At 45.8% G+C, this 13,289-nt stretch overlaps 1 protein-coding gene across 1 annotated transcript in view; it reads left to right on the forward strand.

Moving 5' to 3' along the window:
- The window catches only part of RAB3GAP1 (RAB3 GTPase activating protein catalytic subunit 1), a 208,109-nt gene that overhangs the window by 76,620 nt on the left and 118,200 nt on the right, over positions 1-13,289 (forward strand). The window contains exon 14 of the mRNA XM_040358096.1: positions 8,585-8,680. Coding sequence (XP_040214030.1) covers positions 8,585-8,680 — 96 coding nt within the window. The remainder of the gene's footprint in view (positions 1-8,584; positions 8,681-13,289) is intronic.

Consider the following 13,289-nt stretch of genomic DNA (forward strand, 5'->3'; position numbering starts at 1 on the left):
TTAGGGATGCCAGCATAGTAGAATCCTCTCCCGATGATCTTCTGTTTCATTATTAAATCATCTTGCCATACACGGACAGAACATCCTCTTAGGGGGTTACCCATACGTAGATATGGTGGCTTATATGTTATTCGTGGGGTTAAGTGTATGGTCCTTTTTCTTTTTTCTTTTTTTTTTTTTTTTTTTTTTTTTCCCCGTTTTTTTTTTTTTTTTTGTGTGGTGTTTTTTTTTTTTTTTTTTTTTTTGCTGTCTCTCTCGCCCGCCCGCCGCCGGTCCTGTTTCAGGGCCTGTCCGCTCTTATTTCCCTCGTCCTACCGTCCCCTTCCCTCTATTTGGGGGGCTGGGGCCGGTGGGAGGAGGGAATAGAGTTTAGGGAGTAAGGACTAAAATGAAAATTATATCATATAATACAAGGGGTCTTTGTTCAGGTTGTAAGAGGGGGCGTCTCTGGCATGAACTGCGCCACCTTGGGGCGGAAATTGTTCTTCTACAGGAGACGCACTTCGTGGAAGGGTCGATCCCCCATATGCCCCTTTTCGTATACAATCAGTGGTTTCATGCTCCTTCGCCTATTTCTGGGGCAAGAGGGGTTACAATGGGAATACATAAACAATGCCCTTTGGTACCTACAGAAGTACAAAAGGACCCGGAAGGGCGATATCTTTTTGTGAAAGGAAAAATCCAGGGCCAGTGTTATACTATAGCAACGATTTATGCCCCAAATAGTCAAACGGTTAAGTTTTTAATTAAAACCCTAGATAGGTTGGAGAAATTCAGAGAAGGTCTGTTGATCTTGGGGGGAGACTTTAATATTACTATGGACCCGAGTTTAGATACCTCATCTGGGAAAACTTTTTTGTCACAGAAAGCGCTAAGATGTGTTAAAAAGCGTCTACGTTCCCTACATTTGGTCGACAGCTGGAGGGTATTACATGAGCGGGATAGAGATTACAGCTATTTCTCCAAGACACATAATATGTATTCAAGGATCGATATGTTAATGATCGACCAATATTATTTGAGTCTGGTGGACTTTGCGACTATTGAGTCGATCACCATATCGGATCATGCACCGATAAGTTTAGGGATGAGACCAGCTTTGGTTGGGAGTAGGGAAAGAACTTGGAGACTGAATGAAGTGATATTGGACGATAAGCAAAATGTAGAATCCTTAACTGGCAAGTTGACCTCATATTTTGAGATGAATACGTCAGAAGAGGTGTCGGACCAGGTGGTCTGGGAGGCCCATAAGGCGGTAATGAGAGGGGAGTTAATTTCAATGGGATCACGTATTAAAAGAGATAGACAGAAGGAACTGACAACTCTTTTAGAGGAGATACATAACATAGAAATTAAACATAAGACCCATTTAAAGCCAGGAGATGCGCAAAATTTAGAGAAGCTTCGGGCGGATCTCAAACAGCTTCTGGATCGAAAAACTCAGAATAAAAATAGATATTTTGCCCATCGCTTTTATGAGCAGGGAAATAAGAGCGGGAGGTTAATGGCCAGACAACTAAAGAAACAACAGGAGGCGCGCCATGTACATACAATAAAGGTAGGGAGTAAACAGATAGTAGATTCTCAAGCGATAGCAGCTGAATTCCATCGGTTCTATACTTCTTTATACAATCTAGATCCAAGTGTGGGGGAGGCAGACGGGGGGGGGGCAGGAGGAAGGGATTCGGGAATATTTAAAGGCCTCGGGACTACAAGCAATACCAACAGCAGCCCTGGAGGAAATGGAAAAACCCATCTCCATAGAGGAGCTAGAGAGAGTGATACTGGAGGCAGCGCAGGGCAAAAGTCCAGGACCAGATGGATTTACTAATATGTATTATAAAAAGTTCTCCTCTATAATCCTGACCCCCCTCTGTAGGTATCTCAACTCTGTGTCGATCTTGAGTCCATTATCGCCAGATGCTTTAACTGCTTATGTGACTGTCCTCCCGAAAGCGGGGAAGGATCCGCAGTGCTGCGCTAGTTACAGGCCCATCTCCCTCCTGAACTCCGATGTTAAGTTCCTATCTAAAATTCTAGCTTTGAGGCTACAGGATCACATTGTTAAGCTGATCCATCCGGACCAGACAGGATTTATGAAAGGCCGAGAGGCCAGAGATAATACAATAAGAGCCCTCCATGTGTTACACTGGATACATAAAGGCCCAAATCAAACTCCGGCAGTTGTGATCTCAATGGACGCTGAAAAGGCCTTTGATAGGGTGGGATGGGGATTTATGGTCGGAGTTCTGAGGGAGATGGGCCTGAGGGAAAGAATGATGGGATGGGTGATGGCATTGTATGCAGAACCCAGAGCAAGGGTTAAAGTCAACGGGAGACTATCAGATTACTTTGAAATAAAAAACGGGACTAGGCAGGGGTGCCCACTGTCCCCATTACTATTCGCTATGGTATTGGAACCTTTTTTGTGTATGATTAGAGGGAATAGGGGGATCAAAGGGATAGTTATAGGATCGATGGAACACAAGATATCCGCATATGCGGATGACTTGTTGCTATATCTTTCCTCACCTCAAGAGTCTCTGACGGAATTGATGAGAGAGATAGACAGATTTGGCTGCATTTCCAACTTTAAAATAAATATAGAGAAATCGATGCTGATGCCGAATCAACTGCCTGCGGGGATGAAGAAAAAGCTGCAAAGATCCTTCCCCTTTGTATGGCGTTCAGACTCTATATTTTACCTGGGAACACATATAGCCCCAGATGTTAAACGTTTATATGAGTTGAATTATATACCCCTGCTCTCATCAATACTAAGAGATTTACAGAGATGGAGAAGTTATACACTGACCTGGTTTGGGAGAGTAAGTGCCCTTAAAATGAGTATAATTCCAAGGCTTATCTATGTCCTGTATGCCATCTCCCACAAATATTTTTTAAACAAATAAAGAAAGCTTTTAGGACTTTTGTCTGGGGGGATAAACATCCCAGGCTGGCATATGATATTTTGAAAAGATCAAAGAAGGAAGGAGGAGTAGGACTCCCAGACATGGTACTCTACTATAGAGCCATGGCCCTGGTTCGTATTATGAACTGGAGACATGACTCAAAAGGTAAAATATGGGTTTCCCTGGAAAAAAAAACTGGCAGGAAGGGATCTGGCGGGAGCACCCTGGATCCCGACCGTATTTAGGGGGTTATCGGAATATGTGTCACCACTAACTACAACAACGCTGTCTATCTGGGATAGAATGAATAAGTCGGGAAAGTTTGCCCCTCCAATATCGCCTATTACTCCTTTGGAGGGATTTCCATGGTTCCCTCCTGGGGAAGAGAAGGGTAGTTTTGAGGGGTGGGGAGGAAATTGTTCAGAGGTGGCCCCATTTGGGGAACTGCTTCCCTTAAGGGAGTTGGTACAAAAGCAGGGGGAGGTATCAATGAGGGAATGGAAATACCGGCAGTTGACAGACCTGTTTAATAAATGGAAACACCAAATTAGATCAGTAAATACCATGACTACTTTTGAGGAGTGGTGTGTTAACCGCTTGGAACCAGGCCATATGTTATCTCGGATGCACAGAATGGTCCAGAGTGCCCAAGATAAGACAATCCCATATTACATGCGTGAATGGGAAAGGGAGTTGGGCCTTAAATTTACAGCGGAACAATCAAATAGGTTGATGGAAATAACACACCGGTCCTCAATAAGTTCATATATACAGGAGATGTCGTATAAGTTTCTGACTAGATGGTACCATACGCCGACCCGTTTGGCTCAGATCTACCCATTAATGAATGCCAACTGCTGGAGGGGGTGCAATCAAAGAGGGTCATTTCTTCATATATGGTGGCAGTGTCCCAGGATCAGGAGATTTTGGGAGGAGATATCCCCGTGGATAAAGAAACTGACATTAAGACCTATTGAGCAATCCCCATTGCATTTCCTGTTTCATGGAATGCCAGCATCCATGAAGTTCTACAAAAGAAGTGTTACACCACACCTATTAAATGCAGCGAAGGCACTGATACCTAGATACTGGAAACAAGCTAAAGTCCCCAATATAGTGGAATGGAAAATCGAGGTAGAGAGGATAATGGAGGCAGAGAGATGGGTATACATGGTCAAGGACCAACAGGACAAATTTAAGGATATATGGGCAGGGTGGATATATTACTCTCCTGAAGTAGGGAAGGATTAGCTTGGGGCGGAGAGGCTAGGAGGCGGGTGGGGGGGAGCGGTGAGACGGCGAATAATCTTTTTTCCTTTTTTTTTTTTTTTTTTTTTTTTCTTTTTTTGTTGTCTCCCTACCCTGCGGGCACCGGAGGGGGAGGAGGTGGGAGGCGCGCCCCCCCCCCTCCTATTTCTCACCTTTTTTTTTTTTTTTTTTTTTTCCCCCTCCTCTTTTTCACAACACTAATTTGGATCACTAAAGAGGAGGAAATAATTAATCAATTAAGTCAACATAGGAGGATAAGTATAGAGGCTCCCCTTAAGGAACTTTATTTGGGAGTCATAAGAATGGGAACGGGGGTTTTAAAGGAAGGTTATAGTCACAAAAGAAAGATCACTAATAAGGGAAAGGAGAAGAACACACCCAATATTGTTGTTATTTTTTTTTTTTTTTTTTATTTATTTATTTATGTATTTATTTTTTTTCCACTCCTTTTTTTTGAGGTGGTTATGAAACTTCTCCCCTTCGCATGGTAGGGGGGGGGGAGATAAGGTGATGGGGAGTTAAAGAGGCACGAAACAAAGAAAACTATTTTTTTTTTTTTTTTTTTTTTTCACTAAAGTCACGAAATTAAGGACTATTAAGCCCTGCACAAAATCCCTTGGCTTTTTTTTTTTTTTTTTTATTATTAGGGTGGTATTGAGCTCTTCCTTTTTGTGCCGTAGGGAGGTCATAAGGTGATGGGGTTTAGGGGGTCACGTGGGAGGGGGGGGGTCTCGTCTCTCCTTTCTCCTCCTCCTCTTTCTCTCTCTCCCTGGCGTCCCTCCCGCCTCTTGTAGGTGGGGAGTGGGACGGGGGATTGGAGGAGAGGGAGGGGGAGGCAGATGGTGCCCATGGGGGGGATAATGTAATGTAGGAAAGTATTTTTATTTGAATATGTACGGAGATATCCTTTTTTTTTTTGTTTTGTTTTGTTTTGTTTTGTTTTGTTATTGTTATTTGTTTATTGTATGTGATGTAATTTGGAAAATAAAGAAAATGAGTAATTATAAAAAAAAAATCATCTTGCCATACTCTGAGAAAATGTTAAACATCAGGTGCATGGAGCGCAGGGAAGATATTGGGTGCAACAAACTGAACAGATTTTGTAACCCTCACCAGGCGTTGAGCTATTTGGGGAGGATGATTTACTAAAGGAAAATAAACAGTGCACTGCAAGTGCATTTGCTCTAGATTTGAGGGGAAGCTCTGCTGGTTTCTATTTTCCAATCGTGTACAAACGAACATGCTGTTTTTTTTTTTTTCTTGCATGTGATTGTTCTTTGCGAAGTGAAGCTTTACGTTATTTACTAAGCTCTGGAGCAACAGTATACAGTATTTTCCCTTAGTAAATCATCCCCATAATGTTTAACGGTGGGGGGGGACCCTAGAAGAGAGAGATTGTTTTTTTTTTTTTTTTTTTTTTTAACCACTTCATTACTTGGGCACTTAAACCCCCTTTGTGCCCAGACCAATTTTCAGCTTTCAGCGCTGATGCATGTTGAATGACAATTGCGCGGTCATACAACACTGTACCCAAATTATATTTTTATAATTTTTTACCCACAAAGAGAGCTTTCTTTTGGTGGTATTTGATCATCTCTGCGATTTTTTTAAAAAAATTTTTTTGCGCTATAAACATAAAAAGATAGAACATTTAAAAAAAAAAAACACAATATTTTTTACTTTTTGTTATAATAATATCCCATTTTTTTAAAAAATAAAAATTTCCCTCGGTTTAGGCCGATGCGTATTCTTCTACATATTTTTGTTAAAAAAAAATCGCAAAAAGCGTATATTGATTGGTTTGCGCAAAAATTATAGCGCCTACAAAATAGGGGATAGATTTATGATTTTTTTTTTACTAGTAATGGCGGCGATCTGCGATTTATTTATTTATTTATTTATTTTTTTTTTTATTTATTTTCAGGCCTGCGATATTGCGGCGGATGTATCGGACACTTTTGACACAATTTTGGGACCATTCACATTTATACAGCGATCAGTGCTATAAAAATGCACTAATTACTGTATAAATGTGAATGGCAGGGAAGGGGTTAACACTAGGGGGTGAGGAAGGGGTTACATGTGTATCCTGGGTGTGTTCTAACTGTGTGGGGGGAGGGGGGTGACTGGGGGAGGTGACCGATGCTGTGTCCCTATGTACAAGGGACACAGATCGGTCTCCTCTCTCTCTGACAGGACGTGGAGCTCTGTGTTTTCACACAGAGCTCCACGTCCCTGCTGTCACCGACGAACGCGGGAACCTGGCAGACATCGCGGCCGCCAGGCACACGCATCGGCTCCCGAGCGATGCGCTGGGCACGTTGTTTAGCGCGGATCTCAAGTGGTTAATGGCCTTAATACTTTATTAAAAACATCAAACTAAAATGTCTAGAGTTGGGCTTTAACAAAATAATCCAGTTTAAAATCTCAACTGGTTAAAGCAACATAAAAGCAGAGTTTCAGGCTTTTTTTATGTTTATTAAAAGTCAGCAGCTACAAAACCTGTAGCTGCTGACTTTTAATAAACAGACACTTGCCTGGTCCACGGTCCAGTGATGTGGCCAGCTGGAGCGTTGCTCCTCTCCCCCTCCTCTCTGCCGGTGCCTCCATTGCCACTCTGGGCACCCAGCCGTGACGGCTTTCGGCTTCAAGGCCGGGCACGTGCTGCGCATGCGCGAGTCGCGCTGCGCTCTCGGACTGGACAGGCGATCTTCAGGGACCTGTCACGTGTCACAGGAGATCGCCTAGAGGGAGGGTCCACCTAGGTGGAGAGGAGGAGTCGCATAGGCGGCCCGTAGTAAGGCTGCGGCAGAAACTTGTAGGTGCGTTACTGCTGTATCCTGCCAAAAAAGAATTGATGCAATTGATGTTACCGGCTTCATTATATTAGATAAATCATAATCTGTTGGGTAACAAAAGAACAAAAAACTGCGCTACAACACAAATATCCCAAGGCAGCAGCTATCGTGCGATATACACAACAAACATAAAACAAAAAAGGCCGCGCCAAATTTATAAAATTTTAAAACACCCAACTCTGAAAGAAAAGTGGGTTAGCAGGAAGTCCAAACAGTCCATATAAATATTAGGATTAGCAGAAGCTGAAAGATGCAATTCCCAAACACCAAATCATTGCTCCATAGGACTTGATGACACTGAAATGACAGATCTGATCCTCCAATCACCCGGTGACACATATGCATTTAGTGAGATCCCTCCACCGTAAGTGTGAGCAGCTTACCAGATGGCAAGTGATATAAGCAGTTGGCTATAACCCAGCCACGGCCTTTAGCTCCCCGGGGGTCTCAGACAGAGCAGACAGCGTCCCGATTGTCCTGATACAGGCCACTCCGAAGCATATGTATGTGTAGTAAAAAAGAAGACGCATATAGCGTAATTCCGCGGGGTAACACAATTTAATTAAAAGTATTGTACTTACAAGCGTAGAAGATAAAACAGCATGTGTGTTAAATGAAAATGCTGGCCGGCATACAGGAGCCCTCCTCCCGAGCGTGGTGATGTCACTGACGTAGCCTCCCAGACGCGTTTCGTCACTACTAGGACGTTCTCAATGTTGGGTACAGGTCACTAACAAGATAAGAAGGTGGGAGAGTCGAGTTGGGCTTCATTTTGGGATTTTGAAAACTTTGGTTTGTCCTCGGAAATTTCTAAGGGTCCAGGGAGGAGTTCATGTCAAAGGTCCCTCTGTTCCTATTCACTTCCCATTCCTGGAAACTAATACAGTAAAACCTTGGTTTGAGAGTAACTTGGTTTAAGAGCGTTTTGCAAGACAATCAAACATTTTTAATAACTTTTGACTTGATATACAAGCAATGTCTTGATTATAAGAGTAGCGTCATGTCACAACTGGGTATAAAATAGAAGAGAGGCGCCTCTAAGTGTAGCAATATGGTTACATTTAATAAAGGTACAACATTTAGCAACATACTGCTACACTTAGAGGCGCCTCTCTTCTCTTTTATACCCTGGAGCTCCTGCTGGATTTTGCTTCTAATCCCCTTGTGGAGGCTTCCATTTGTGAATGGACATTTTATGGTTGCACAACCAATCACATTGCTATAATCTTTTTATATGGACAATAAACTGAAGGACCTATGAATAAATGGTTGTGGAACGAATCATCTGAGTTTCCATTATTTCTTATGGGGAAATTTGCTTTGATATAAGAGTGCTTTGGATTACAAGCATGTTTCTGGAACGAATTATGCTTGCAATCCAAGGTTTTACTGTTTTACTGTACCTATATTTTTTTTTCTTGCACTGATTTCAAAAGTTGCAAAATTTGCAGTGCATGTGAGGAGGTTTAGTTCAGAACGAGCATTAAAGAGTGTCTCTTATTGCCTCTTTCCCAGGTGTCTTCACATTTCTTATTTTTTTTCCAGTTCCTGTTTCCAGATGCAAAATTACTGGATGGAGGGGAGCCAAAGCCCAGTGGATCTGCTGGAGATATTGCAGCTAATGCAGACATTGATGAATATGTAAGTATTCAAGCCAACCAGTTGTAAGAGTACCATGATGGGGGTCCACAGAGTACTTATGTATGTGAAACGATTTCAGGATCTCATAAATCAAAAAGACAGGACTAGGGGACCAGACTTCTGCCAGCCTTTGATGAAGAGTGTGTCCAGGAACAAAGAGTAGATTAAATGAATCACTAGAAAAGAAATTGTTATGGACAATTAGGGGATCTGGGAAAAATATGAAACATTTTTCAAGGTACCTAAAGTGACAGTAAACCCATTTTGGCACATTTAAAATGTTGGTGGTTGGTGGCAGCACTTCTGCTTTGTCTAAAGCTTCTGCATTTCAGTCCTTTCACCCAGATCCACTGATCGATGCCGTTAACTACTTGCCACCCAAGCCAATTCTGACACTTCTCTCCTACATGTAAAAATAGTCTTTTTGTTTGCTAGAAAATTACTCCGAACCCCCAAACATTATATATAACAGGGCTCAAAATTTCAAGTGTTGAGCCACTAGCCAGTCCTCAAGGGTTACTCGCCACCAGTTGCCCCACCCAACCCATACCCTGCTCCGCCCCTAATTCTGCCGCTAATCACACGCTCAAAAATGATCTTGTTAAATGACACTTAAAGCGGGAGTTCACCCATTTTATAAAAATTTTCCCCTTTTCCCCTTAGCTTCCTGCTCGTTCGGTCTAGGGGAATCGGCTATTTGTATTAAAATATGAGCAGTACTTACCCGTTTTCGAGATGCATCTTCTTCCGTCGCTTCCGGGTATGGGTCTTCGGGAGCGGGCGTTCCTTCTTGATTGACAGTCTTCCGAGAGGCTTCCGACGGTCGCATCCATCGCGTCACTCGTAGCCGAAAGAAGCCGAACGTCGGTGCGGCTCTATACTGCGCCTGTGCACCGACGTTCGGCTTCTTTCGGAAAATCGTGACACGATGGATGCGACCGTCGGAAGCCTCTCGGAAGACTGTCAATCAAGAAGGAACGCCCATTCCCGCAGCCCATACCCGGAAGCGACGGAGAGGATGCATCTCGTAAATGGGTAAGTACTGCACATATTTTAAAACAAATAGCCGATTCCCCTAGTAAAAACGAGCAGGAATCTAAGGGGAAAAAGTGCCCTCTAAGGGTGAACCACCGCTTTAAATGTTTTATGCAGAATTAAGTTACAAAAATAAATATTAACAACTTTATCAGTTCCCCTCAGCACAGCCTCACTGTGCCCCCCATTGCAGCCTCACTGTGCCCCCCATTGCAGCCTCACTGTGCCCCCCATTGCAGCCTCACTGTGCCCCCCATTGCAGCCTCACTGTGCCCCCCATTGCAGCCTCACTGTGCCCCCCATTGCAGCCTCACTGTGCCCCCCATTGCAGCCTCACTGTGCCCCCCATTGCAGCCTCACTGTGCCCCCCATTGCAGCCTCACTGTGCCCCCCATTGCAGCCTCACTGTGCCCCCCATTGCAGCCTCACTGTGCCCCCCATTGCAGCCTCACCGTGCCCCCCATTGCAGCCTCACCGTGCCCCCCCATTGCAGCCTCACCGTGCCCCCCCATTGCAGCCTCACCGTGCCCCCCCATTGCAGCCTCACCGTGCCCCCCCATTGCAGCCTCACCGTGCCCCCCCATTGCAGCCTCACCATGCCCCCCCATTGCAGCCTCACCGTGCCCCCCATTGCAGCCTCACCGTGCCCCGCCATTGCAGCCTCACCATGCCCCCCCATTGCAGCCTCACTATGCCCCCCCATTGCAGCCTCACCGTGCCCCCCATTGCGGACTGGGGGTGGAGGTGTGGGGTGGAATGGTATTAGTGGCAGGGGGGAGAAGGAGGGTGTGATCAGTGGAAGTGCTGGGTGGGTGTGATCAAAGGCAGTGCTGGGAGGGGGGGTGGTGGGATGAGTGAAGACAGTGTTGATGGGGATGGGATGAGTGGTAGTGCGTGGGGGGATGAGATCAGTAGCAGTGGTTTTGTCTTTCAGAGAGAGAGGGGGGGTGTGTGTGAGAGAGAGAGGGTGAGATTGGAAAAAATGGGGGGGGTGAGAGGGGGGGGGGTGAGAGAGGGTGAGATTGGAAGAAATGAGGGGGATGAGAGAGAGGGGGGGTGAGAGAGAGAGGGTGAGATTGGAAGAAATGGGAGGGATGAGAGAGGGGGGGATGAGAGAGAGGGTGAGATTGGAAGAAATGGAAGAAATGGAGAGGGAGAGAGAGGGGGATTGATGATGAGAGAGGGGGATTGGTGATGAGAGAGAGAGAGGGGGATTGGTGATGAGAGAGAGAGAGGGGGATTGGTGATGAGAGAGAGAGAGGGGGATTGGTGATGAGAGAGAGAGAGGGGATTGGGGATGAGAGAGAGAGAGGGGATTGGGGATGAGAGAGAGAGAGGGGATTGGGGATGAGAGAGAGGGGCCCTGGCTGCAGTCCCTTCTGTGCACCCCTTGTCACAGTCTGTTTATTGGTGTGTATGCTGCATGGTACCTCCTTCCATAGGATGTTAACGCTTGCCAGCAGCAGGCAGGACCCTTCTCCTTCTGTGTGATGGGGATGAGGGTGCTCTGCTCCTTCCAGCAGATCCTTCTTAAATCACGGAGGACTGTCCCGGGTAGCAGTCCCTGGTTGCATGCATGCAAGCCCCGCCGTCCTGGGGGGGGTCCCGATCCACCTGTCTTCCGACCTGTTGTCGGAGCTTGGGGTGGAGAGCAGGGCGGCAGTCCCTGGCTATGTGCACCTCCCGCCGATCCTTGGGGGACCCCAATCCGCCTGTCCCTGGTCCGCTGTCAGAGCTTGGAGTGGAGGGGAGAGCAGGGTAGCAGTCCCTGGCTGCATGCACCTGGTCCTCTGGGGCCCCCGATCTGCCTGTCCTCTGGGCCACTGTCGGAGCTTGGAGAGGAGGTTGGGGGAATACAGCTTCTGGGTGGCGCAGCCGCATCGGGGTTGCGCCTGTCACTCCTCACCTCTCTGGTGGTCAGAGAGCTCTTTCCCCTTTCAGGCTCTCACTTTTCATTGCTCCCGCAGCTCCCGATCAACCCCGACCGCCGGCAGTGCTCGCCCCCCCCCACTCCCAGGCAGCCCAGCTCCTCGCCAGACCTCAGCATGCGAGTAGGCGAGTGGAAAATTTGAGGTCTGATATATATATATAAATCTGATGCCATGATGTTGGGACCATCTGGTCACCGGCCAGCTCTATGGTAAACCCCCCACTGCCGGTGGATTCCATCTCTGGCTCCCCCGGTCACATGGGCGCTATGTGATGGCTTTTACACTGCAGGAATCGCCTGCTGAAAAAAAGATCTCTAAATGTTGCCTGTAGCTGCAGACATCATTCCGTTATCGCAACTTTGAGTCGCCGACGTCCTATGACGTCAACCCGGGGGAATTGGTAATTTCACTTGTAAGGGTGTCTCCTTGGCTTGCAGAGGCCCTAATGGAGCCAACTTTATGTATGTGCTCACTGAATATCTTTCCCACCTCTTGTCTTGTGCTGGACACCCAGAGGAAAAAAATGAAGCATGCACAAGAGCACTAGGAATGATGGGACATCTAGTCCTTCTTTTTTTTTTTTTTTTACATTCAGAGTGCACTCTCCCAACTAGAAGTCCCAACAGAAGATCTAAGCTTGGCACCACAGTGATGGGGTAGATAGTGCACTCTGCACAGTTTTGCTGTTTTACTTTGAGGATGGATTGCTCCACAGTACCTGCAAATACAGAGGTCACGAGGACTTGTTTTTAAGTTCATTTTCTGCTTGCTAAGAAAATGTAAATACTTGCCACAAATTCACTTTAAAATAGAGGTTTGTTGAGTCCCCCCTATGAATACATAGACACAGTGGGAGAGATCAAGCGATGTTGATTCAGTGATCTGTTTTTGTTTTTTGTTTTTCTTCAACCCGCTGAATGAAAAAAATAAACTGTAGTATGTACCCAGCCTTATAGCTGGATTCAGAAAGACCGCCTTAACTTTGCGGCGGCGTAGTGTATCGTGTTTAAACTACGCTTCCGTAAGTTAGCGAGGCAAGTACATGATTCACAAAGTACTTGCCTGCTAAGTTACGGCGGCGTAGCGTAAATGCAGCGGGCGTAAGCGCACCTATTTCAAAATAGGCTGAGGGGGCGTGTTTTATGTTAATATGGGTTGACCTGACGTGATTGACGTTTTTTAGGAACGGCGCATGTGCCGTCTGTGTACATATCCCAATGTGCATTGCGGCTAAGTACGCCGCACGGACGTATTGGTTTCGACGTGGATGTAAATTACATCCAGCCCTATTCACGGACGACTTGCGCAAACGACGTAAAATTTTCAAATTTCGACGCGGGAACGACGGCCATACTTAACATTACTAGTCCAGCTATTTGATGGAATAACTATACACCTGAAAAATGCCTTGCGTAAACGGCGTATCTGTACTGCGTCGGCCGGGCGTACGTTCGTGAATCGGCGTATCTAGTGATTTACATTTTCTACGCCGACCGCAATGGAAGCACCACCTAGCGGCCAGCCTAAAAATTACACTTTAAGATACGACGGTGTAAGACACTTACGCCGCTCGTATCTTAGCCTAATTTAAGCGTATCTGGTTACCAGAATACGCTTAAATTTGCGTCGGCGCAGATTCAGAC

Source organism: Rana temporaria, chromosome 6 (genome assembly GCF_905171775.1).
Source record: "Rana temporaria chromosome 6, aRanTem1.1, whole genome shotgun sequence".
In the NCBI taxonomy this organism is placed as follows: Eukaryota; Metazoa; Chordata; class Amphibia; order Anura; family Ranidae; genus Rana; species Rana temporaria.